This window comes from Leucoraja erinacea, chromosome 2 (genome assembly GCF_028641065.1).
Source record: "Leucoraja erinacea ecotype New England chromosome 2, Leri_hhj_1, whole genome shotgun sequence".
Classification (NCBI taxonomy): Eukaryota; Metazoa; Chordata; class Chondrichthyes; order Rajiformes; family Rajidae; genus Leucoraja; species Leucoraja erinaceus.
The window spans coordinates 4,283,121-4,310,941 of record NC_073378.1 but is presented as its reverse complement, the minus strand read 5'-3'; the positions used below and the strand labels follow the sequence as shown (position 1 = coordinate 4,310,941).

General features: G+C 43.8%; 1 protein-coding gene across 1 annotated transcript in view; it reads right to left on the bottom strand.

Annotated features, from left to right (window-relative positions):
• LOC129716290 (collagen alpha-6(VI) chain-like) overlaps positions 1 to 26,518 on the bottom strand; it is a 77,846-nt gene extending 51,328 nt beyond the window's left edge. The window contains exons 1-6 of the mRNA XM_055666163.1: positions 26,113 to 26,518; positions 17,664 to 17,764; positions 12,022 to 12,636; positions 7,659 to 8,282; positions 4,006 to 4,569; positions 247 to 807 (exon numbers count right to left, since the gene is read on the bottom strand). Of these exons, the coding sequence (XP_055522138.1) occupies positions 247 to 807; positions 4,006 to 4,569; positions 7,659 to 8,282; positions 12,022 to 12,636; positions 17,664 to 17,760 (2,461 nt within the window). The 5' untranslated portion in view covers positions 17,761 to 17,764; positions 26,113 to 26,518. The remainder of the gene's footprint in view (positions 1 to 246; positions 808 to 4,005; positions 4,570 to 7,658; positions 8,283 to 12,021; positions 12,637 to 17,663; positions 17,765 to 26,112) is intronic.
• Between the last annotated feature and the right edge of the window lie 1,303 nt (positions 26,519 to 27,821).

Here is a 27,821-nt window from a genome sequence, read left to right as displayed (position 1 = left end):
ACTCCTGCACCTAATTTCTATGTTTCTATGTTTCTATGATCCCTTTAGCCACAAGGGCCACATCAACTCCCTCTTAAATATAGCCAATGAACTGGTCTCAACTACCTTCTGTGGCAGAGAATTCCAGAGATTCACCACTCTCTGCCTTCTCCCCATTACCCCTGACATCTGTATTAATCATTTGAAAGGTTCCTCCCCAAAGTGGATTAATGCTGCGCAGATCTCAGTCTTTTTTTATAAACTCACCTTCAAATGGATTGCACACTTCAAATGAGATCAACTTATCAAGGTCTTTCAGGGCATCAAAATTCTCTGCGTGATAAACTTTATCCTGGGACCCTGCGATGTCCACCAGCTGGCTGTTATTAGCATTGTAGATACCAATGGCAAAAATATTAATCCCTTTTTCCCTTATGGCTTTAGCAGGTCTTTCTACTTCATCCTGCGCTTTCCCATCTGTAATTACAATAAGGTATTGCCGTTCACCGGGACGACCCCCTTGTGAGGCATCAAAGTAGTCTATGGCGAATGTCAGTGCACGACCGGTGCTGGTCTCCTCATTCAGCTGTTCAATGTCATGAAGAGCTTTCAGCAGTTTATTCTTTTCGGAGTATTGATCAAGCCGGAACTCCAGCCTGGATTGTGTGCTGAACTGTATCACTCCAATTTGGACCCTGGTTTTGCCAACTTCAGTTTTGTTGATTAAAGTTTCTATGAAACGCGTAATTTTGTTAAAATCTAGGTAATATATGCTTCTTGATCCATCAATGAGGAAAATGATATCTGCCACTTCCAGTTTACTGCAAGCTGTTGGTGAATGAGACAAAAAATAGTTTAGAAAGTCAACGTTATTAATCGGTTTTCAAAGTTTTTGTCTTTTCAATCTCCGCGTCAATGTAGAACAGAAAAAGCTTTTTAAAACTTAGAACAGGAGCAGGTCATTCAGCCCACAATGTTTGTACCGAACATTATCTCAGCTGCCTGGGCATGACCCGGAGTTTGAGTTGATCCTTAGTTTATTGTCACATGTATGTAGGTACATGGAAAAGCTTTTGTTGCCTGCTATCCAGTCAACAGAAAGACAATACATGATTACAATCGAGCCATCCACAGTGTACAGATACATGATAAAAGGAATATAACTTGAATAACATTTAGTGCAAGGTAGTAAAGTCCGATCAAAGATAATCCAAGTAGCTCCAATGACGTAGATAGTAGCTCAGTACTACCGGGAGAAAGGGACATGTTGTTAGCAAACCAGATGGAATTTCACAACAATCCAGTAGTTTTTGCAATCATTTCCGAATTACACAAGTAATAACTAAATTTAACCTTAACCACTTAATCACTTCTATGGCCACTTCGACAGGGACAATCTAGAGACAGCCATCAAGGCTGTGCTATGCTCCCTGCTGATCACCAACCCCTCACACTCACCCCCTACGACGTGTACGTGGCACTGAGTAGGACTAATGCACGTAAGGCTGCTGGCCCTGACGGCATCCCCGGGCGCGTGCTCAGGGCCTGTGCTGCGCAGCTGACAGACGTCTGGACTGACATCTTCAACCTGTCACTTTCCCAAGCAGTTGTCCACACGTGCCTTAAAACCACCTCCATCGTGCCAGTGCCAAAACACTCCACTGCGGCAAGCCTCAACGACTTCCGCCCAGTTGCACTTACCCCCATCATCACCAAGTGCTTCGAGAGGCTGGTCCTGGCACACCTCAAAGGCTGCCTACCCCCCACACTGGATCCCTATCAGTTTGCCTACCGCAAGAACAGGAGTACGGAGGATGCCATCTCAACGGCACTTCACTCCGCCCTCTCCCACCTCGACAACAGAGACACTTACGTAAGAATGCTGTTCATCGATTACAGCTCAGCATTCAACACCATTATACCATCTAAACTGATCACCAAACTCGGTGACCTGGGCATCGACCCCTCCCTCTGCAACTGAATACTGGACTTTCTAACCAACAGACCCCAGTCTGTTAGGTTAGACAAGCACACCTCTTCAACCCTCCACCCTGAACACCGGCATTCCACAGGGCTGTGTGCTGAGCCCCCTCCTCTACTCCCTCTTCACCTATGACTGCACACCTGTACATGGTACTAACACCATCATCAAGTATGCAGATGATACAACGGTGATTGGCCTCATCAGCAACAACGATGAGTCAGCCTATAGGGAGGAGGTCCAGCACTTAGCAGCATGGTGCACTGACAACAACCTGGCCCTTAACTCGAAGAAGACCAAGGAGCTCATTGTAGACTTCAGGAAGTCCAGAGGTGGCACGCACACCCCCATCCACATTAACGGGACGGAGGTGGAACGTGTTTCTAGCTTCAGGTTCCTGGGGGTCAACATCTCCGATGACCTCTCTTGGACCCACAATACCTCAACTCTGATCAAGAAGGCTCACCATCGTCTCTTCTTCCTGAGGAGACTGAAGAAGGTCCATCTGTCTCCTCAGATCCTGGTGAACTTCTACCGCTGCACCATCGAGAACATCCTTACCAACTGTATCACAGTATGGTATGGCAACTGCTCTGTCTCCGACCAGAAGGCATTGCAGAGGGTGGTGAAAATTGCCCAACGCATCACCGGTTCCACGCTCCCCTCCATTGAGTCTGTCCAAAGCAAGCGCTGTCTGCGGAGGGCGCTCAGCATCGCCAAGGACTGCTCTCACCCCAACCATGGACTGTTTACCCTCCTACCATCCGGGAGGCGCTACAGGTCTCTCCGTTGCCGAACCAGCAGGTCCAGGAACAGCTTCTTTCCGGCGGCTGTCACTCTACTCAACAACGTACCTCGGTGACTGCCAATCCCCCCCCCCCCCCGGCCACTTCTCCCACAGGAAAAACACTATGTTTGTATACATGTAAATAGATTTATTTATTGAAATTATATTCTATGTTCACTCTTCCAGGGAGATGCTAACTGCATTTCGTTGTCTCTGTACTGTACACTGACAATGACAATTAAAGTTGAACCTGAATCTGAATCTGAATCTATATTTACATTTCACAATGGGTGTGGTGGGATTTGAACTGAAGTACTAGAGTGTCACTTCAGACATCAAGACTATTGTTTTGGTAACTTAATAACTTTTCACCAGAGAAGCATTGCCCAAAATTTCAGCAACCGCTCGGGATTGGTGAACCTGTGGAATTCTTTGCCACAGAAGACTGTGGAGGCGAAGTCAGTGATTATGTTTAAGGCAGAGATAGATAGATTCTTGATTAGTATGGGTGTCAGTTATAGGGAGAAGGCAGGAGAAAGGGGTTGGGAAGGAGAGATAGATCAGCCATGATTGAATGGCGGAGTTGACTTAATGGGCCAAATGGCCCAATTCTACTCCTATCTCTTATGATCTTATGATCTTATGATTGGAAATCCCGCTGCACTGTCTCTAGATAGAAGGGGTAAACTAGGAGTGACAAGTGCCTGCTACATATGATGCCGAAACACTAGTAAGTAAGTAAGTAAGTAACATTTATTTATATAGCACGTTTAAATCAACTCGCGTTGAGACCAAAGTGCTTTACATAGAAAAAAAAAAATAATTAAGCTTCCGTACATCCATAGAAAAATTAAAATTAAGAAAAATGACACAACATATTGTATAATTCAACACAAACGTCCCCCCACAACAGAATAAAACATTTCCACTGTGGGGAAAGGCATCAGAAAGTTCAGTCCTCTCCCTCTGTGATCACCCGAGGTCGGGGCGTATTTGTGGCCTCCGCAGCCAGTCCGATGTTTTCAGGCCCTCTTGCCAGAAAGCTGGAACGCCGGCATCGGGTGAACACTCCTCGGCGGCTTGGAAATGTCTCGAGCAGCCGCTTCCTCCCCGGAGACCGCGCGCGGCACCCGAAGTCTTCAGACCGCGCTGGTTGGAGCTCCGACTCTGGTGATCTTGAATCCCAGGCTCCGCGGTGTTTAAATCTAAATCACTAAACTTCCCAAAATCAGCGGTTTCAACAACACACAAAGCTTACCTTCTTTCGAACACATATCCCGCAAAACGGAGTGTTTTATTTCCGTCAAGGCATCGTAATTTTTTGTGTTAAAAACCCTGTCTATTTCTCCTCCGATCTGTAGGAGTTCAGTCCGTTTGGCTTTTGCCACACCAACGGCATAAACATCAACTCCTCGTTGCCTTAATTCTGCAGCAGGCCTCGAAACGTCATCTTGTGACTGTCCATCTGTGATAGTGATCAGGAAGCGGCGCACTCGGATTTTACGAGTTTTATCTGCTTCGTTAAAGAGATCCTTCATATGTGTCAGTGCTTGTCCTGTTACTGACAGCTCCCCTCCGATAAATCTAATATTATTAATTGCTGTCACTATTTCCTGTTTGTTCGTATATTTAACAACGTCAAATTCTGTCTTTGGAGCATAGCTATACTGGACGACACCAATTCGAACTTTGGTTGCACCAATTTTGAAAACGCCGACAATATCTTTCATGAAGTCTTTGATGTCCTTGACATCTTCGGACGATAAGTCACCTGACCCATCAACCAGGAAGTAAATATCAGCCTCCTCGGTATCAACGCAACCTGTAATAATAAAACAAACCCACTTTAGATATGAACTGAATATTTTAATCTAACTTGAACACTTCTCACCCGATTGGAAACGCGCAATTTTCTCCGACCTTTTCTGATCATGCGAGCATTATATTTTCTTTGCAGTGCTTGAAAGCGCAGATGTCATTCTTGTGCTTCAGTGCATAGAAACAAACATGCTAGTCACGATGTACACCGACCAGATTGTAACCATCTCTGGTTTATTAGTTCCACGTTCCGGTTGTTTGGATCATCTGTGTCGTGGTACACAGATAATCAAACCAGTCCTTTTGAAGTTCACTCAGCTACATTAACATTCTTTTTGAGGTTTGCAATGCATCTAATCCAAAAACAATCTTTTCTCCCTAGCTGCGCTAAATTTCAGCAGTGTTCGACTATTGCATGCCTTGGGTATGCAAGCAAAGAAATTCACTGTGACTTCTCACATGTGACAATCAATTATTCATTTATTCATTTGTTCCAGCTGTCATAAGGAATAGTAGAATTAGGCCATTCGGCCCATCGTCTACTCCGCCCATTCAATAATGGCTGATCTATCCCTCCGTCCTAACCCCATTCTCCTGCCTTCTCCCCATAACCTCTGACACCCATGCTAATCAAGAATCTATCTATCAATCTCTGCCTTATAAATATCCATTGACTTGGCCTCCACAGCTTTCTGTGGTAAAGAATTCCACAGATTTACCACACCTCTGACTAAAGAAATTTCTCCTTATCTCTTTCCTAAAAGAACGTCCTTTAGTTCTGAGGCTATGACCTCTAGTGCTAGACTCTCCCACGAGTGGAAACATCCTCTCCACATCCACTCTATGCAAGCACTATTCCGTATGTTTCAATGAGGTCCCCCTCACTCTTCGAAACTCCAGCGAGTACCGGCCCAGTGCCGACAAATGCTCAACATAGGTTAACCTACTCATTCCTGGGGTCATTCTTGTAAACCTCCTTAGTACCCTCTCCAGAGCCAGCACATCAATCCTCAGATATGATGCCCAAAATCGCTCACAATATTCCAAATGCCGCCTTACCAGTGCCTTATAGAGCCTCAACATTCCATCCCTGCTTTTGTATACAAGCCCACTTGAAATAAATGCTAGTATTGAGTTTGCTTTCTTTACTTGCTTTCCCTCTCCCTCAATTCCTCCATCCATCCTAGTTCTCCAACTAGTTTTTCTGTCCTTCTGATTGAATTTTACTAATTGTGTGCCACATTGTCACCTTCCCCGAGATAACAATGATCCATTTTACATGTACCTTGGATCAACATTCTTTTTGATATTTCATTTCCACATCTTACCGTTCCATATCTCTATGTGTCCCTCTCTCCTGACTTTCAGTCTGAAGAAGGGTCTCGACCCGGAATGTCACCCATTCCTTCTATCTAGAGATGCAGCCTATCCCACATTTTACTCCAGCATGTTGTGTCTATTGACTTCCTGAATCTTGCTCTTGTATAATTTTTGCAATTGAGGAAAATATCTCCAAGACAGGCTCCCCAACATTGAACACCAAGTTGAATTTCAAAGGGCTTTCTCCCAAGACACCATTGTAATCTTGGTGGAAATGTTTCAAGAAAGTACAAATAATGTAGCCTTTGTCTTGGTAGGACACTTATTAATTTCAGATAATTATGGGCGATAACTTCTGCAGATATTCTTCTCATTTTCAGCCAGTTCCTTTATAATACATACATTTATGAACAACAGTGCAACAGGCCCTCTGGCCACAATGTACGTGTCAGTTTAGTTTAGTGTTACATGTACCGAGGTACAATGAAAAGCTTTTGCCCTCTAGTCTTTGGCATCATAGGAACAAAGAACATAGAAATTGGATAGTACAGTACAGAAGAGGGCCATTCTGCCCACAATGTTTGTGCTATAAATGATCCAAGTTAAACTGATCTCATCTGCCTTACTATGATCCATATCCCTCTAATGCTGGCCCCTTAGAGTGACTATCTAAAAGCCATAACAACAGGAGTTGAGTATAGGAGCAAAGGGGTCCTTCTGCAGTTGTACAGGGCACTAGTGAGACCACACCTGGAGTATTGTGTGCAGTTATGATCCCCAAATTTGAGGAAGGGCATTCTTGCTATTGAGGTAGTGCAGCGTAGGTTTACAAGGTTAATTCCCGGGATGGCGGGACTGTCATATGCTGAGACAATGGTGCGGCTGGGCTTGTATACTCTGGAGTTTAGAGGGATGAGAGGGGATCTTATTGAAACATATAAGATTATTAAGGGTTTGGACATGCTACAGGCAGGAAACATGTTCCCGATGTTGGGGGAAGTCCAGAACCAGGGACCACAGTTTAAGAATAAGGGGTAAGCCATTTAGAATGGAGATGAGGAATCACTTTTTCACCCAGAGAGTTGTGAGTCTGTGAAATTCTCTGCCTCAAAGGGCGGTGGAGGCCGGTTCTCTGGGTTCTTTCAAGAGAGAGCTAGATAGGGCTCTTAAAGATAGCGGAGTCAGGGGATATGGGGAGAAGGCAGGAACGGGGTACTGATTGGGGATGATCAGCCATGATCACATTGAATGGCGGTGTTGGCTCGAATGGCCGAATGGCCTACTCCTGCACCTATTGTCTATTGTCCTTAAACACTACAATCATATCTGCATCTACCAGCACCCCTGAGGCAATGAGTCCAGGCACCCGCACTCTCTATGTTAAACAACTTGCCCCGAACATCTCCATTAAACTTTCCCCTTCTCAACTTATAGCTATGCCATCTTATGACAATAGATAATATACAGTAGATCTTAAACTACCATGCCTCTGCCCACTCACCCAACCTGTCCAATTCACCCTGCATTCTCATAGCATCCTCTTCACAGTTCACACTGCCACCCAGCTTTGTGTCATCTGCAAATTTCCGAATGTTACTTTTAATTTCTTCATCCAAATCATTAATATCTTTGTGATCATGTTTCGCCCAATTTGCCACGGAAATGAATTTAGCTCATGAAATAGTTCTAAATCCTTTGGGAGCTCAAAAGAAAGGATGTTTCTCCATATAAATGTCTGTACAAACAACATTCAGCAATATAAATAGTACTCACTTTGTTGCAGTTGATCTGTGTGTTCAGATTTTACTGATGTCAAATGGACGATCCCAACACAAATTTTCTTTTGGATAATTCTTTCGATATCTTTTAAAACTGTAAAACTGTCTATGCTTAAAACAAAGTTTTCAGGAGGATATGAGGCAATGTTTGTAAGCTGGCTCTCTTGGGTGCTTTTCATTCCCAAGGTGTATACAAGAACACCATCTCGTCGAAGGGCAGCCGCTGATTTCTTGACATCATCATCAAATTTTCCGTCCGTGATAATAAACGCAATCTGAGGAATTCCTGCTGTTTTCCGGCTACCGGCCCTTGCCACAAAATAATTTTCTCTTACATAGTTTAGAGCATGTCCTGCATTTACAACCCCAGAAGGTGTGACTTTGATCGATTTGACATGGTTGAGAATGTCTTCCTTGTTCTGGTATGTGGCGAGGTAAAATTCTGCCGTGGGAGATCTGCCGTACCGAACCAAACCCACTCTCACTTTCTCTGACCCAATGTTGAGAACCGAGATGAAATTCTTCAGAAATTCAAGGATCAGCCGAATATTTGCCGTGTTCATGTTCTTTGATTCCTCCACAAGAAAAACGATGTCGGCCATCGAAGCGGTTTGGCACACTGAAAATAAACAAGAAAAGGTTGCTAACGCACATGGTGGCATTTCTCAAAAGGTCAGGTGTGCATTGATTAAGTAATTGTGCTGAATGTGTGTGCCACATGGATCACTGAGGAGCAACCTTCAAAATTCATCCACCAAAACTGCACGCAAATAGCTGAATGGAGATTCTACTTGTGTTGGAAGGAACTGTAGATGCTGGGTTAAACCGAAGATAGACACAAAAAGGTGGAGTAACTCAGCGAGTTAGGCAGCATCTTTAGAGGAACAGGAATTCAGCCTCGACCCGAAACGTCACCTATTCCTTTTCTCCAGCACAACACCTGGAGGCTGCAGCGAATCGTCTGATCAGCAGAGAAGGTTATTGGCTGCAACCTTCCCTCCATTGATGAACTGTACACTGCAAGGGCCAGGAAGCGAGCGGGCAAGATCATCTCTGACCCCTCTCACTCTGGCCACAAACTTTTTGAATCATTCCCCTCTGGAAGGCGACTCCGGATTGTCAAAGCTGCCACAGCCAGACATAAAAACAGTTTTTATCCATGAGTCGTTGCTCTACTCAACAGCCAAAAATCTGTAGCCTCCCTTTGATCTGGTATTTTGTTGGTTCACATGCTTGATCAATGGTGTTTAATCATTAATGTTTTATTATTATTAATGTTTAGTGTTTTCTGAGATTCATAATTGTCGCAGTATGTCATGTTGTTACTTGTGAGTGGAGCACCAAGGCAAATTCCTTGTATGTGAATACTTGGCCAATAAACGTATTTACTTACTTATACTTACTTATACTTATGTTGTCCGATCCGCAAAGTTAATCCAGCTTTTTGTGTCTATCTTTGGAGATTCTACTTGCCTAGTGTTGGCATGGGGGAGCCTGCAGAGCTATTTGGTCTCATTTTCTTTAATAGTTGTGATTAACTGGTGGGTTGATTGATTGATCGCTCAATTAATGGACTGATCGATCCATTGATCGATTGATTGAAAGACGCAGCATGAATCAGGCCTCTCAGCTCACTGAGCCCACACTGATCCTCGATCAACCATTCAGTTTTTACACGTTGAAAATTATTATCCTTGTTCTGTTCTGACAAAGTAAAACGCTGAAATCCGAATTTATAATTGAATGGCATTTAAATATATTTAATTGTTTTAAGTGTAGAGGCGTAGAGTGATACAGTGTGGAAACATGCCCTTCAACCCAACTAGCCCACACCAGTCAACATGTCCCAGCTACACTAGTCCCACCTGCCTGCATTTGGTCCATATCCCTCCAAACTTGTCCTATCCATGTACCTGTCTAACTGTTTCTTAAATGTTCGGATAGTCCCAGCCTCAACTACATCCTATGGCTGCTTATTCCATACACCCACCAGCCTTTGTGTGAAAAAGTTATCCCTCAGATTCCTATTAAAACTTTTCCCCTTCACCTTGAACCTATGTCCTCGATTCCCCTACTCTGGGCAAGAGATTCTGTGCATACACTCAATTTATTCCTCTCATGGTCTATTCCTCTCATGATTGTATACAAAATCTATGTAGCTATGTTTCAATTATTTTAAAAGATATTCTTCTTTGATAAAATTATTTATTACAATAGCTTTTCCATAACCTTTAATGTTTCTGAATGAAAGAGATACACTTTGGCCTGAGGGTGAAGCTTGGTGGGCTGTCAAAGAATACAAAAGGAGGCACAAGGAACTACATATACTGGATTATTGAGCCAAACACAAAGTGCTGGAGGAACTCAGCGGGTTTGGCAGTATCTTTGGAGGGAATGGACATGATGTTTTGGGTCTGGACCCTCTTCCTCCCCCTGTGTTATCCATTCAAGCTCAAAGTCTAAAAGCACTTAGTTCCCAAGGTCTTTACACAGTGCTCAATTTTATTAGCAGGAACCATTGAAAAAATAGTTTAAATTGATAAGTGTTTGAAATCTGCCTATAAAATGGTTGAGATTTTGCTCAACCGGAATGTGTGTACAAATATTAATAGATTGGTGCAGTTGTTCCTCAAATCTTTTTAAAAAGATAATTATAATGTAACATTCCAGATGTTCCATTTTTAAATAAAATATAATCAAACTCAAAAATCACACAAAGTACTGGAGTGACGCAGCAGATTAGAAGGCATCTGAAGAAGGTAGGTACACAAAAATGCTGGAGAAACTCAGCGGGTGCAGCTGCTGCACCCGCTGAGTTTCTCCAGCATTTTTGTGTACCTTCGATTTTCCAGCACCTGCAGTTCCTTCTTAAACACATCTGAAGAAGGTAACTTCAATATGGTAGGGAATTTGAAGAATACAGTTGAACAGAGGGATCTGGGAATAACTGCATAGTTCCTTGAAGGTGGAATCTCATATAGATAGGGTGGTAAAGAAAGCTTTTGGTATGCTAGCCTTTATAAATCAGAGCATTGAGTATAGAAGTTGGGATGTAATGTTAAAATTGTACAAGACATTGGTGAGACCAAATCTGGAGTATGGTGTACAATTTTGGTCGCCCAATTTTATAGGAAGGATGTCAACAAAATAGAGAGAGTACAGAGGAGATTTACTAGAATGTTGACTATGTTTCAACAACTAAGTTACAGAGATAGGTTGAATAAGTTAGGTCTTTATTCTCTGGAGCGCAGAAGGTTAAGGGGGGACTTGATAGAGGTCTTTAAAATGATGAGAGGGATAGACAGAGTTGATGTGGACAAGCTTTTCCCTTTGAGAATAGGGAAGATTCAAACAAGAGGACATGACTTCAGAATTAAGGGACAGAAGTTTAGGGGTAATATGAGGGGGAACTTCTTTACTCAGAGAGTGGTAGCGGTGTGGAATGAGCTTCCAGTGGAAGTGGTGGAGGCAGGTTCATTGGTATCATTTAAAAATAAATTGGATAGGCATATGGATGAGAAGGGAATGGAGGGTTATGGTATGAGTGCAGGCAGGTGTGACTAAGGGGAAAAAAAAATTTGTTCGGCACGGACTTGTAGGGCCGAGATGGCCTGTTTCCGTGCTGTAATTGTTATATGGTTATATGGTTATAAGGTAACTGCCTGAACGGCTGAGTGTCTGTACTCCAACATTTTGTGACTATCTTCAGTGTAAACCAGCATCTGCAGTTCCTTCATACACAGATCAGGAGACATCTCTGAATAACATGGATGTAAGTGTTCGGCAAGGACTAGAAGGGCCGAGATGGCCTGTTTCCGTGCTGTAATTGTTATAGAATCATAGAAACATAGAAATATAGAAATTAGGTGCAGGAGTAGGCCATTCGGCCCTTCGAGCCTGCACCGCCATTCAATATGATCATGGCTGATCATCCAACTCAGTATCCCGTACCTGCCTTCTCTCCATACCCTCTGATCCCCTTAGCCCCAAGGGCCACATCTAACTCCCTCTTAAATATAGCCAATGAACTGGCCTCGACTACCCTCTGCGGCAGAGAGTTCCAGAGACTCACCACTCTCTGTGTGAAAAAAGTTCTTCTCATCTCGGTTTTATATGGTTATATGACGATTTGCATTGGGATCCACACCCAAAACATCACCTTGTTCTTCAGAGATGCTGCCAGACCCACTGAGTTATTCCATCACTTTGTATTTTTTTCTTTTGTAAACCAAGATCTGCAGTTCTTTGTTCAAACATAATGTGTAACTCAATTTCAATTCTATTGATTTTAACATTGGGACTCTATAAAAGTGGATGGGGCCCTACATCTTGTGTAGAAGAATGAGGTTAATCATTACCTGCTGGTTTTTCAAGCTCTTTCACCACTAAAGATTTCCGTATGATCGTTTGTATTGCAGTGGGCATGGCGTCCGCAAGCTGCAGAAGTTCATCAAAACTATCAGCACTGTTCATAAATGGGTAACTTGGAAGAAAGGCAATTTTGATTAGGTCACTTTGCTCTGCCTTGCTTATACCAAAGGAAATAGCCCTCACGCCATCAGCTTTCATTGCTTTGGCAGCTGTTTCGACTTTATCCTGCGATGGTGAGGCAGTAATAACGACGGCGATCTGAGCAACTTTTTGATCCTTCCGGCTCCCAGCCGATTTGACAAAGAGGGTTTTGTGTATAAAGTCAATGGCTCGCCCTGTCCTCGCCACCGCTCCGCCCTTGAAGGTGAAGTCCCTCCGTAAGTAGTTTGTAACCTCTTCCTTTGTCTGGAATTTGTTCAGCAAGAATTCAGTACGTGCATCTCCGCTGTACTGAGCAAGTCCGATCCTGTGTGTATCCGCTCCAACGTTTAGCTGGCGGACAACCTCCAGGATAAACTTCCGGATTTCACCAAATCCCACTCTTCCCACATTTCGAGATCCATCCACCAGAAACACAATATCGGAATAGTGTTGATCCTTGCCTGTCAATTTAAAATAAGAAAGAGACAGAATAGGTTTAGGTATAAAACATTTACTTGTTCACAGACTATCGATAATATTAACAAAAGCTGTCGAGGGTAGACAAAAGTGCTGGAGAAACTCAGCGGGTGCAGCAGCATCTATGGAGCGAAGGGAATAGGCAAAGTTCTGGCCCGAAACGTTGCCTATCTCCTTCACACCATAGACGCTGCTGCACCCGCTGAGTTTCTCCAGCACTTCCTTAATAATAAATAAAAGTTTTTACATTGAATTATTGGATTGAAAGGTTCCAAAAGACAAACTTTTTAATTTTTAGAACAAAAACATTTAGTTGAATAATGTTTATGATAACTTTTGACTTTGAAGCATGTGCTGGACACAGACTTGGGGTATGAGAAGCAGCCTGTCACATTCTGCATGGGTAGCTTACAACCCAATAGCATGAACACTAAATTAGCCAATCTTAGGTAACAAACCAACAAACAAACAGCACCTCCCCCTCCCCCCTGTTCCCTGTGTATGGATATGCACTCATTTCTCCCTTTCCCGTTTGTCCCATCCCCTTCTTCCTGTGTCCGTTCCTCTGCGTTAATAGAGCTTATTTTCTATATATAATTTCACCGGCAAGTCTTTCCCCCATGACTTACACCATGCTAACTTGGAAATTGTTCACTGTTAACTCATCAATTATGGCCAGAACCATCTGACTCCTTCCTTGTAGTCAGTACAGCAGAATTCCTTCATCCAATGTACTGGAGAATTCCCAATAATTCAATACCAACTTTATGCTGGACTTTAGAGCTAGGCTTTGCTCAACTCACATGAGTGATCAAAACGAAAACAGTCAAACAGGTGTTGCCCAGCCTTTTCCAATGGAAAATAAAGACTGGAAATAAAATCTTCTGCGATCCATAGCTCGTGCACAGATTTGGATTTGCATTGTGTAATTAGCACCAGTTCCCCATTTGGTCAGTATCAGTAATTACCGGTTGAATGTACAATTATTTTCCTACTCATTGATGTGGTTATAGCACGATTCAACTAAAATTATAGTTTAATGTGGGAGTTTGCACGTTATTAACGGAATTAATGTCTTGCAGTGATTAGATTGAAGCTTACATCTTGCAGAGATTAGATTGATGTTCACTAAGATGGCAATCTTGGAGCAGAGACATGATTCTGTGGGGCTTGGTACAAGATGCAACTTCCAGGACGGTTGCTTATCATCATAAGGGGGGAGGCAGGGGGCTGTGAAAGTTGTGTTTCTGTGAAATCTAGTACAGAGACATTTCTATGGTTGCTGTGAAACAATAGGCTGCCTGCACAGCATATTAACCCTCGCGGCTCTCTCACCCTGGATAGCTGTTTTCAAAGGGCAACCGACATTCTTAAATAGATAAAATCAAAATGCTGGAGGAACTCAGTGGGAAGGGCATCTTCTCTGGAGAGAAGGAATAGGTAATGTTTCGAGTCGAGACCTGAGAGTCAGGGGAGAGGGACGGTAAAATGATATGTGGAAAGGCTCATCGTTAGCTCAGGGGAAGGTGACAAGGAGACATCCAATCACTCACAGAGGGGTAGCAGCGAGAGTGGGTGTTGCAGAACTCTCATCGGAGAGAAGAGAACATCTTCAAAGTAGGCATACCTTGAGGAGATTTCGCAATGGAACAGACTGAATGTGTAGGAAAGAACAGCAGATGCAGTTTACACCGAAGATAGACACAACATGCTGGAGTTAATCAACGGGACAGGCAGCATCTCCGGTGAGAAGGGATGGCCGTTGTTTCGGGTCGAACACTTCGTGAGACAGAGAGTCAGGGGAGAGGGAGTCTAAAGATATGGAGGGGAAAGGTGTCAAAATGACAGATCAAAGCAGACGATGTAAAAAGGAAATGTAGGATACAACATGTTTTGTTAATTATGATTTGTTCAGATTTTAATTAAGGTCCACAGATATTTTAATGCTTTGCTCTGATGTCATATAACCGTTGTGCTTGAATAAAAAGTTTTAAAGCGCTACGACTGGACTCGGCAAATTATTGAGAATTTAGTGCGCCTACACTTAACGTGGAAATCGCTATCAAAATATGGGTGGGGGGGGCACCATTTTTTGACGGCCGCACACAAGTACGCGCATGCGCGCGCACACACACACACACATACACACACACACACACACACACACACACATACACACGCACGCACACACACACGCGCACACACACACACACACACGGCTTCGGAGACCTCGGCCGTGGGCCCTTTGGACGGTAACATCGGGAGCTGACCTGGTTGGTGACCGACTTCGAATTCCAGCAACAGTAGCTTCGTCCGTCCCGAATCGAGGGGCTTGAATCGGCCTGTTCGCGGGAACTTTCATCACCCGGCGCGGCTTAAAATCGGCCGGCGGGGGCTTCAACATTGGAAACCTTGATCGCCTCGATGCAGCAGTTTGATTTTAAGCCGCGCCGGGCAATGAAAGGTCCCACGATCGGGCCGATTCAGCCCTTAGAAAGCGTCTGATACCCGCTTGAATCTTCCAAAAGCCACAATGTGATAAATAACACTTAAACAAATAAAACTGAAGCAAATACAGGCAAACAGAAGAACCAACCTTGGAGGGGGGAGAGAGAGAGAGAGAGATTGGAAAAAAATAGTAAATAACGTGAGTGAGGGACTTACTTGCAAGCCAGTCAGGAAACGCATTCAACCAGATTCTTTAATGACCTGACCCATTTAAATCCGATACCCATTTAAATCTTTCCCATCCACCAATACATCCAATTAGTTCAAATGGTAATTGTACCCACAGCTTTGGAAGGTCAAAACACAATTGGTGACACATCCTGTTAATACGGTGTTAATAGAAACATTTAAGAAGTGCTTAACAGTGACACCCCCACTGTCTCGCGGAAAGCGGAGATTTTATTCGTTTTTTTTCACCGAATTTCAAGATCCGGATTACAAAACATGGGGGGGATTGTTCCCCACCTCTCGAAACATGGGGGGCGGACATACCCCGTCCCCCCCCGTCCCCCCCAGGATTTCCGCCCATGTAACTGTATGACGGTGTCACTTGATTTGGGGTATTGTGTGCTGTTCTGGTTACCCTATCACGGGAAGGATATGTGGGCTTGGAGAAGGTGCAGAAGTGATTTACCAGAATGCTGTCTGGATTAGAGGATATTGGCTTCATGGTGAGAGTGAACAAAATTGGATTGTTTTTTTTCTTGATCACTCAATATAGTCACCATTCACTGTAAGAAAAAAAGCTGCTACTCTGGACTCCTTTAAATCTTTCCTCTCTCAGCTTAAAACAATGTTCTTTAGTTTGAAATTCTCCTACCCTGGAAAAAGGCTCTGACAGTTCTCCTTATCTATGCTTTCGGTTTTACAAACCTTACTAGGTTGAGCCCTCAGCCTCCTATGCTCCAGGGGGAAATATCCCAGCCATTCATTCCTTCCTTATAGCTCAAGTCTTCCGTGATTTATTGTTACTCATAATACAAATATATATCTAAAATAACAATGCACAAAGATTGTGAAATAAGAACTTTGCACCAGCCATAGATATGAAGGTAACATAGAAACATAGAAACATAGAAATTAGGTACAGGAGTAGGCCATTCGGCTCTTCGAGCCTGCACCGCCATTCAATATGATCATGGCTGATCATCCAACTCAGTATCCCCGTACCTGCCTTCTCTCCATACCCTCTGATCCCCTTAGCCACAAGGGCCACATCTAACTCTCTAAATATAGCCAATGAACTGGCCTCAACTACCCTCTGTGGCAGAGAGTTCCAGAGATTCACCACTCTCTGTGTTAAAAAAGTTCTTCTCATCTCGGTTTTAAAGGATGTCCTCCTTATCCTTAAGCTGTGACCCCTTGTCCTGGACTTCCCCAACATCAGGAACAATCTTCCTGCATCTAGCCTGTCCAACCCCTTAAGAATTTTGTAAGTTTCTATAAGATCCCCTCTCAATCTCATAAATTCTAGAGAGTATAAACCAAGTCTATCCAGTCTTTCTTCATAAGACAGTCCTGACATCCCAGGAATCAGTCTGGTGAACCTTCTCTGCACTCCCTCTATGGCAATAATGTCCTTCCTCAGATTTGGAAACCAAAACTGTACGCAATTCTCCAGGTGTGGTCTCACCAAGACCCTATACAACTGCAGTAGAACCTCCCTGCTCCTATACTCAAATCCTTTTGCTATGAAAGCCAACATACCATTTGCTTTCTTTACTGCCTGCTGCACCTGCATGCCTACCTTCAATGACTGGTGTACCATGACACCCAGGTCTCACTGCATCTCCCCCTTTCCCAATCGGCCACCTTTTAGATAATAATGAGTAACATGAGTTGTCTTGTACATATAATACCATTAGAGGTCCAAGCATTATATCTGCTTCAATTCTTAACAAATATGATGCACTAATTAATGTCTTCAAACAAAAGACAATTTCAACAGGGAAGAATTAGAATCCTTCCACATGCAGATTTGAGAAATAGTTAGTCGACCACATATTTATAAATAGACTAAAGCAAGGAAGTACACAGATTTATATTTTGATATGAAACATCTGAGCAGGCATCAAGGAGAGTTCCAGCTGGGGCAGTGGAATCAATTGTCCCAAAATTCATGACAAAGAAAGTGCTTTAAATAATCTTCAGGGAACCATTTGTTCTGCATGTGTGCATTCCCCGATCACAATGTTTGCCACTTGACATTTAACAGCCCCCACTTATCTCATGACGTTTCAATGAGTTCCAGTTGCTCAAACCAACACGAACTCCAATTACACGGATGTAACGCAAAACTTGCATTCCCTGGACAAGTTTCCATCGGAACACCAACATGTGTTTGCCTGTGCCACATGTCTAATTGATCTCGCAAGACTACATTTTTTTTTGAACTGTCAACATGCATTAAGACACTTAAAATTAAATAAATTTGTCAAACCTACATATCCATTTAATGAATTTAAAATATGTTTATAAAATCCATACACAAATAGCTACATACCAATCCGTTGAGAGTTGGTAACATATACCATTGCCGTTAGAAGGAATACCACCGCAGGTACTTTAAAAATCCCCATTTTGACTGAATTCCAAGGCATTTTCCTGAAAAAGACACATTATATAAATAGATTACCGTTGAGTTTATTGAAGTAATAAGGCTGGAACATCACAGAAACAACACAGATGTATACAATGCATTTAACATAAACATCCCAAAGTATCTCATAGAGGATAAAATTCAATACCAAAATTAAAGGAAGCAATTTTACAAAATGATTAAACCATGGTCAAAAGGATGGTGTTTATATATCTGTTGTGCTCTAGCAAGTAAGAAAGACCAATGCAGATATATTCATCGTAGAAGTTAATAATCATTAATACAAGTTGAGCTGCTTTAATGCAACAAATGCTACAGAAACTTGATTTGAAAGATGCAAATATTAACTTGTGTGAACAACAGGCATTGATTCACAAGATGACAACACCTTAAGTATCTTAGGTGTGAGGAGGATGCTAGGAGACTGCAAGGTGACTTGGATAGGCTGGGTGAGTGGGCAAATGTTTGGCAGATGCAGTATAATGTGGATAAATGTGAGGTTATCCATTTTGGTGGCAAAAACGGGAAAGCAGATTATTATCTAAACGGTGGCCGATTGGGAATGGGGGAGATGCAGCGAGACCTGGGTGTCATGGTACACCAGTCATTGAAGGTAGGCATGCAGGTGCAGCAGGCAGTAAAGAAAGCGAATGGTATGTTGGCTTTCATAGCAAGAGGATTTGAGTATAGGAGCAGGGAGGTTCTACTGCAGTTGTACAGGGTCTTGGTGAGACCACACCTGGAGTATTGCGTGCAGTTTTGGTCTCCAAATCTGAGGAAGGACATTATTGCCATAGAGGGAGTGCAGAGAAGGTTCACCAGACTGATTCCTGGGATGTCAGGACTGTCTTATGAAGAAAGACTGGATAGACTTGGTTTATACTCTCTAGAATTTAGGAGATTGAGAGGGGATCTTATAGAAACGTACAAAATTCTTAAGGGGTTGGACAGGCTAGATGCAGGAAGATTGTTCCCGATGTTGGGGAAGTCCAGGACAAGGGGTCACAGCTTAAGGATAAGGAGGAAATCCTTTAAAACCGAGATGAGGAGAACTTTTTTTCACACCGAGAGTGGTGAATCTCTGGAACTCTCTGCCACAGAGGGTAGTTGAGGCCAGTTCATTGGCTATATTTAAGGGAGTTAGATGTGGCCCTTGTGGCCAAGGGGATCAGAGGGTATGGAGAGAAGGCAGGTACGGAATACTGAGTTGGATGATCAGCCATGATCATATTAAATGGCGGTGCAGGCTCGAAGGGCCGAATGGCCTACTCCTGCACCTAATTTCTATGTTTCTATGTTTCTATGTTAAATCCAGGTCATAAGTGGTAGGAGCAGAATTAGGCCATTCGGCCCATCAAGTCTACTCTGCCTTTCAATCAAGGCTGATCTACAGTCTCTCTCCCTCCTAACCCCATTCGTCTGCCTTCTTCCCATGACCCCTGACACCCGTACTAATCAAGAATCTATCTATCTCCAACTAAAATATCCATTGACTTGGCCTCCACAGCCTTTTGTGGCAAATAATTCCACATATTCACCACCCTCTGACTAAAGAAATTCCTCCTCGACTCCTTCCTAAAGGAACATCCTTTAAATCTGAGGTTGTGACCTCAGGTCCTAGACTCTCCCTCTGGTAGAAACATCCTCGCCACAACAACTCTATCCAAGCCTTTCACTATTCGGTAAGTTACAATGAGGAACCCTCTCATCCTTCTAAACTCAGAAAGGAAAGAGAAGTTGGAGAGGGTTCTTGCTTTGTTTCGTTGGTGTTGGGAAATTATGGCAGAGCAAGAGCAATTCATTACAACAACAGGATAATTCTGTAGTTATCACTTTAGTGGAAATAAGGTTAAGAGAGCAGGACCTTAAGGTCAAGAGAGTGAAAAAGTCACAAAATGTCAAAGGTGGTAGGAAGGAGTAAAATAGGCTGATTCTGTAAACAAATAGAAAACGTTGATGGTGATGGAAGAGCAAAAGAGATTGAAAGAATGGATTGAATTGCCACAATTATTGTTACAAATAAATACATATATTCTTCGGACAGTGGAAGTGAGGCCAAAATGGATGAGAAGAATGTAAGGACACGGTTATCAGAAAAACAAAATACCATGCGCAATCCAGGAAAAAACCAATAGTGAACGTTTTTGCACAAAACAAGGTTGATTGATATATTCCAGCTAGAATTGCTCATTATTGTTAACCCAGTTTTGTATGGAGTATATTCATAGAAACATAGAAAATAGGTGCAGGAGTAGGCCATTCGGCCCTTCGAGCCTGCACCGCCCTTCAATATGATCATGGCTGATCAATTTGTTACACATTGGACCAATTCAATTTGTTACACATTGGACCATGAAATAAAGGGGAAAAGATGGGTGTATTGGTTTTATGACAGCAGAGAGCAGGGAAACCCTGAATTCCCTGTAGAGAGCAGGGAAATCCTGAATTTGCTCTTAACTGCTACTTTAATCCTCCATCCTATCCCCATGTTGACTTATCTGGCTGTGCCCCCCGGCACTATTGCAACGAGGCCCAATAAATGCTTGGGGAATAGCACCTTCCGTCTGGGCACAGTGCAGCCTTCTGGATTCAATATCAAATTCTACTTCACTGATACTTAAGATACTTCACTGATATTTAACTGGCTACTTAAATATCCCTGCGTCCGCGCCTTGCGCCGTTCTCTTTGTCCATCCCTCTCTCCACATTCACTCAACTTGGTTTTCTCTCCTTCCCAACTTTAGCAAAGGGTCTTCATGTCGAAATGTGTAGGGAGGAACTGCAGATGCTGGTTTAAACCAAAGATAGACACAAAAAGCTGGAGTAACTCAGCGGGTCGGGCAGCATCTCTGGGGGGAAAAGAATAGGTGATGTCTCGGATCTGAAGAAGGGTCTTGGCCCGAAACGTCACCTGTCCCTATTTTCCACAGAAGCTACCTGACCCGCTGAGTTACTCCATCCTTTTTTGTGCCCGTCTTCATGTTGAAACGTGATTTGTTTGAAACACACATCATGTAGTTACAGAAGACCAGCGGGTGGAGGTTTGCTATATTTTAATTGAATTTACTGCCAGGTCTACACACTGCGGGGAGACGGGAGATTGAATGTGGATGGATAACTACGCATTCTAAGTGGAATTTTTTTTTATTGCCTTTCAAGCCGGGCTTTGGTTTTATTCCTTGTTTTTGTTTATTCGCACACACTTTCCGTGTGTGAGGGTGTGAGCAGTCCATGCCGGGTGCCGGCCGGCAACTGCCGCTGTTCTTTCACAACAGTTGCACATCAGAGTGTTGGGAGACGGAGCTCAGGGTTCACCGCCTGAGCTGCTTTGGTGCCCAGGCGTGAGGAGGTGGAGGGAGGTTGGGGAGGGGGGGGGGGGGGGGGGGGGGGGGGGGGGGGGGGGGTGCGCAGGCATCATTAATCTGTCTGGGGTGACAAGGCTCTTGGGCTAGGCTGGAATATTTCTCTGCTCTCATCTCTCTCTTTCTGTGTGTGCATTAGCAGGGGGAAGAGCGGTCTACTTTGCTGTGGCACAAGACCTCTGCTGCCTGCCCCTTGCAGCCATCAACTTGTTTGTTCCTTTGATGCGCCTAATCTGCCCTGCTCCCATCCCAGCCCTGCCCCAGCTCTCTGCCCCATTCTCTTGGAAATGTCGCTGCCGCTGCTGTAACGAGGAGGGGTCTGGCTGGCTGGCTTAGTGGGTGGGTGGGTGGTCAAGGATGGGGAGCTGGTACAAACCACCAAATCCATTCTCAAAAGTCGGGCAGAGCCGTGTAGAACTCACGTTTCTCCCTGCTTCATAAACGTGGGAATTCCCTCAGTATGGTCACATTTCGCGGGTCCAGCCCGGTGTTAACTCAGGCCAAACCCACGAGTTATTCACGAGTCACTACGGTAAACTCACGGGCAACGAGTTCAAAAGTATCAACATTTTCCATCAAGAGTATATTTGACTCGTGGAAGTCTTTCAACATGTTAAAAATGTTTCACGAGTTAACACGTTTCCCGAGTACCTTCCGTTAGCGTTACGAGTCACTAAGTTGCGTCCACGAGTTCCGACGTTCCCACTACGTTAATTCTAGGTGATTACCACGAGTTTGATTTGTTTTTAACTCGGGATCACTCGTGGGTGAACTCGCACCGTGAGACAGGGGTTTAACTTATTTCTATCTACGGATGCCTTAAACGGCTTTCTCACGGGGCGACTTGACGCAAGATGTAACCAGAGTGAAGTGGTCGTGGTCTAGCAAGATATCACATGATATAACGGGGGGGTAGATAAAGAGTTCCCACGGATATCCGGCATTTCTGTTATTTGTGCGAGTGACTTGTCCGTCTCCCGAGCTTTCCCGTTAAATCTTGAATGAACATTGTGAACTGTGAAGTGTTGTTAAATCATCATGTGGCACAAATGATGTAACTTTTTTCTTCACACACTATAAATATCCTCCCTTGGTTGAATTGGCTCATTTGGAGACATGCCTGTGAACCATTGCATGAGTTGGTCAACTGCATTAAAGTAGAGTGGTGGAATTAAATAGAACTTCTAGCATTGGATGTCTTCCGTTATATTAAAAGTTCTGGACAGTAAATAGAGGCCTGTTTAAGAGCCTGCCCTCCGCATTTAATGTGGTATTTCTTGTGCTTCTTGGATACCTGAGCACAAGTTTGTAAATACAGATGGCCTTTTTTAAGACAAGCATTACAAGTGAAAATTGCATGTCCTCATGCATAATTAATTTTACTGCTCTTGGAGACATGATTCCAACTTCAAACACAGAGCGTGTAAAAGCTGTCTGCGACTTTTTTACTTTGCAGCTGCAGGGCACAGACACACTTATAAGAGAAGTTTAAGTTAACTGCAAAAACAGCACGTTTACATCAATAGAAATGTATGTTTTTAAATCATGGATAACATTAAATGGTTTTCCTGTTGATGTACTAATATATCGTTCCGTTTTTCTCCCTGTTTCTGTAATCCTCTGGATTTATCGTAAAGAATTTTGTTGAATTGGTACCATTCTACAAGTTCCCCCTCTTGTTCCCTGGAGAAGTTATATGGCCTTACCTTCTGCCATCTTCCCTTTATATACGCGTCTGTTGAGGCTATTCCTACAATGGCTACTGGGGAGGCAATCTGAAATCCACCTTGCTCACCCTCTCCCTGCTCCAAGGAGCCCACAGGCAGTGTTATCTGTGGCATATCCTGTTGCCTCTCCACCTGTCTCTCTTGCTGCGTCTCCTCCTCATTCTCCTGCATGGCAAAAACCTTTCTGACATGCTTTACCCCCTTTCTTTGAGCTTTTCTGGGAGCCATCTCTGCAAGTGTTCCAGTGAAAAAGATTCTCCAACAATGACAATGAGGTGGGACATCCTCGATGGACACATGTTCCATTGGCGATATTGAGACCACCTTTTTTACTCACCTTTTGTCCCCTCTGTCCAGCTTCCGGGTTCACCGTTCGCAGGAGTTCCCACGGTAAACGCAAGAGTCAGTACGGATATCGCACTGGCCACTACGTCCATATAATGTTTCAATGTTCAACCACAAGTGTACAAGTCCCTCTTGGAGAAATTCAAGCTTGCTTGAGAAAAGCTTGCTTGAATTTTCTCCCGAGTCAACAAGTTACGCGAGTACCTGCCGTTAGCACCACGGTGGTCCACGGTGGTCCACGAATGCCGTACGGTTATCGTACGAGGTTCCCACGATGTTCAACTCTGGTTACCTCTTGCGTCAAGTCGCCCCGTGAGAACGCCCCATTAGGTGTAGGGAATGTTCCGGGCACTTTCTGGTTGAATTACTTTCCCAGCAACTGCAGTTCCCTTGTTTTTTTCAGTTGTTTGTGTAACGGAAATAAACAGCATGGATACAGGCATGTTATTCTTGGTCATACACAGCCTCGAGCAAATGCTTTGAACTGAAGCACCAAAAGGAAGGATAAGTTTGTAAACAGCGGTTTATCCTCTCAGGAGCTGCTGGTGGAATTCGTAATATCGTCAAATTTTGATTTAGAAGTTGATTTCAAGTTGAATTAACTAGTGAATGGTTCTTAGAAAAAGTCCGGCCGAGTATCTTTAACGCTGACACCGGATATAATTGATGGACCAGTTATGAGTAGGAAGGACCTGCAGATGCCGGTTTACACCGAAGATAGACACAGAAAGCTGGAGTAACTCAGTTGGGGTCAGGCAGCATCTCTGGAGAGAAGGAATGGGTGACGTTTTGGGTCGGGACCCTACTTAGACATAGACATAGAAAATAGGTGCAGGACGTGGCCATTCCGCCCTTCGAGCCAGCACCACCATTCATTGTGATCATGGCTGATCGTCCCCTATCAATAACCCGTGCCTGCCATCTCCCCATATCCCTTGATTCCACTAGCCCCTAGAGCTCTATCTAACTCTCTCTTAAATCCATCCAGTGACTTGGCCTCCACTGCCCTCTGTGGCAGGAAATTCCACAAATTCACAACTCTCTGGGTGAAAACGTTTTTTCTCACCTCAGTCTTAAATGCCCTCCCCTTTATTCTAAGACTGTGGCCCCTGGGTCTGGACTCGCCCCACATTGGGAACATTTTTCATGCATCTAGCTCCTTTTATAATTTTATATGGTGCTATAAGATTTCCCCCTCATCCTTCTAAACTCCAGTGAATACAAGCCTAGTCTTTTCAATCTCTCCTCATATGACAGTCCCACCACCCCAGGGATCAACCTCGTGAACCTACGCTGCACTGCCACAATCACAAGGATGTCCTTCCTCAAATTAGGAGACCAAAACTGTACACAATACTCCAGATACTTGGGTCAGTGGAGAGGGAAACTAGAGGCATGAAAAGGTATCGCCTCAGTCCGAAGCTGGTCGGAATTTGGTCGTAGAAATAGGGCGAATGAAGACAATGTTCTCGCCGTATTCAAGTTCATAGAAACATAGAAACATAGAAATTAGGTGCAGGAGTAGGCCATTCGGCCCTTCGAGCCTGCACCGCCATTCAATATGATCATGGCTAATCATCCAACTCAGTATCCCGTACCTGCCTTCTCTCCATACCCCCTAATCCCCTTAGCCACAAGGGCCACATCTAACTCCCTCTTAAATATAGCGAATGAACTGGCCTCAACTACCCTCTGTGGCAGAGAGTTCCAGAGATTCACCACTCTCTGTGTGAAAAAAGTTCGGTTTTAAAGGATTTCCCCCTTATCCTTAAGCTGTGACCCCTTGTCCTGGACTTCCCTAACATCGGGAACAATCTTCCTGCATCTAGCCTGTCCAACCCCTTAAGAATTTTGTAAGTTTCTATAAGATCCCCTCTCAATCTCCTAAATTCTAGAGAGTATAAACCAAGTCTATCCAGTCTTTCTTCATAAGACAGTCCTGACATCCCAGTCTGGTGAACCTTCTCTGCACTCCCTCTATGGCTATAATGTCCTTCCTCAGATTTGGTTCAATTGGGTTATTTGCACCCCGTTTTAATCCAAACTTTAAACGCGTGCTCCACATCTCTCTCTCTCTTGGAAAGCAACAGTTCTTTTCGCCCTCAGTAAGAAGATCGCGCCCAAACAAACCGATCTCCGTTGTTGGGAATATTAGTTATAAAGTTATATACTATATTCCCAACAACGAAGGACAAACCCACAGTTAACACCGAAGGGAGGTTCACACAGGCAGATGTGAACATCCAGGAACCCGCATCCCAAACATCCCAAACAGTCCTTCTCTCCAGAGGTGCTGCCTGTCCCGCTAAGTTACTCCAGCATTTTGTGTCTGTCTATCTGCGGTGTAAACCAGCATCTGCAGTTTCTTCCTCTGCTGGCTCACGAACGAAAAAGAACCGTTGTCACTCAGCATAGAAACACTTAAATGGACAATAAAATTAAGTATTTAAGAAGGAACTGCAGATGCTGGAAAATCGAAGGTACACAAAAATCAAGTAATCCAGCATCCTTGACAATTCAGTATCTAAGTAAGTGTTAATGTAGTATCATTGACTGGCAAAAATGGCACTTTCCAATATTTGTATCGTACAGTTGTATAAAATAAAGGTGCAGCGAGATCATTCATTTCAAATGAAAGCCCATATTTGGACATGAATTTACTTAAAGCATTAGATTTTGTATTTCCCTGAGTTAAGCTCTAAACAGCAAAGTAAAGATGTATCACCAGGATTTAGATCTTTGCAACTGTGGCTGAATTTACAATTTAAATCAAGAAAAATATAAAGTTGACTCGCGCCGTTAATTTAAACCTTAACCAGTTCGTAGCACAAAGTAGATGAAATCGCGGGAGGTTGATAAAGATTGTACAGAACAACGAAAGTTCAATCACCGTACACTTTATTCTGCAAAAAAACCCACCCGGTATACGGGCGTTTCACATACAATGGTTACTCACTAGGACATCAGGGGGAACTCGAGCAGTCCCTGCATGCCAAAGCTTCTTGCAACCTTGAAGCAGTTGCAATCTTTGGTTGCAATGTTTCACGTTAATAAAGTGCTCTAAGCTCCACCTTCCTCACCACAATACCATTCGGTATTTCCCAATGCAAGGAGGTGGCGATAATATTTCCACCGTCGTTGAAAATCTGACCGCCCTTAGTCTGCCCTGAATTCCCTTGAGTGGTCAAATGACCGAGCGTGCAACAGCTGGGAGCTGACACCCTTGGCTTTTTACAACTTGAAGAGTTTGCAGAGAGGAAGAAGGGATGAGGTTTGTCTGACCTGTGTTGCCACTGACTCAGTCGGACATTTGTGACGAGCTAACACAAATCGTTCAAGTCTGTGGGGATTCAATTTCACTTTGCGAGATATTGGTTTGGAAGGGGAGGGGGAGGGGGAGGGGGACGCAGCGAAATGTTGGGTCGTAAAGAGAATTTGGAGGTAATAAAATAACAAGTATTTCCTCTTGTGTTTCAAAGAGTTGGCAAGAGGGAAGCTTTATAACTTCATAAGTGATGGGAGAAGAATTAAGCCATTCGGCTCATCAAGTCTGCCCCGCAATTCAATTCTGGCTGATTTATCTCTCCCTTCTAACCCCATTCACCTGCCTTCTCCCCATAACCCCTGACACCCGTGCTAATCAAGAATATATCTCTGCTTCAAAAATACAAATGCATGCTGATGTTTACATAGAAACATAGAAATTAGGTGCAGGAGTAGGCCATTCGGCCCTTCGAGCCTGCACCGCCATTCAATATAATCATGGCTGATCATCCAACTCAGTATCCCGTACCTGCCTTCTCTCCATACCCCCTAATCCCCTTAGCCACAAGGGCCACATCTAACTCCCTCTTAAATATAGCCAATGAACTGGCCTCAACTACCCTCTGCGGCAGAGAGTTCCACAGATTCACCACTCTCTGTGTGAAAAAAGTTCTTCTCATCTCGGTTTTAAAGGATTTCCCCCTTATCCTTAAGCTGTGACCCCTTGTCCTCGACTTCCCCAACCTCGGGACCAATCTTCCTGCATCTAGCCTGTCCAACCCCTTAAGAATTTTGTAAGTTTCTATATGATCCCCTCTCAATCTCCTAAATTCTAGAGAGTATAAACCAAGTCTATCCAGTCTTTCTTCAAAAGACAGTCCTGACATCCCAGGAATCAGTCTGGTGAACCGTCTCTGCACTCCCTCTATGGCAATAATGTCCTTCCTCAGATTTGGAGACCAAAACTGTACGCAATACTCCAGGTGTGGTCTCACCAAGACCCTGTACAACTGCAGTAGAACCTCCCTGCTTCTTTACTCAAATCCTTTTGCTATGAAAGCTAACATACCATTCGCTTTCTTCACTGCCTGCTGCACCTGCATGCCTACTTTCAATGACTGGTGTACCATGACACCCAGGTCTAGCTGCATCTCCCCTTTTCCTAGTCGGCCACCATTTAGATAATAGTCTGCTTTTCTGTTTTTGCCACCAAAATGGATAACCTCACATTTATCCACATTATACTGCATCTGCCAAACATTTGCCCACTCACCCAGCCTAACCAAGTCACCTTGCAGTCTCCTAGCATCCGCCTCACAGCTAACACTGCCCCCCAGCTTAGTGTCATCCGCAAACCTGGAGAT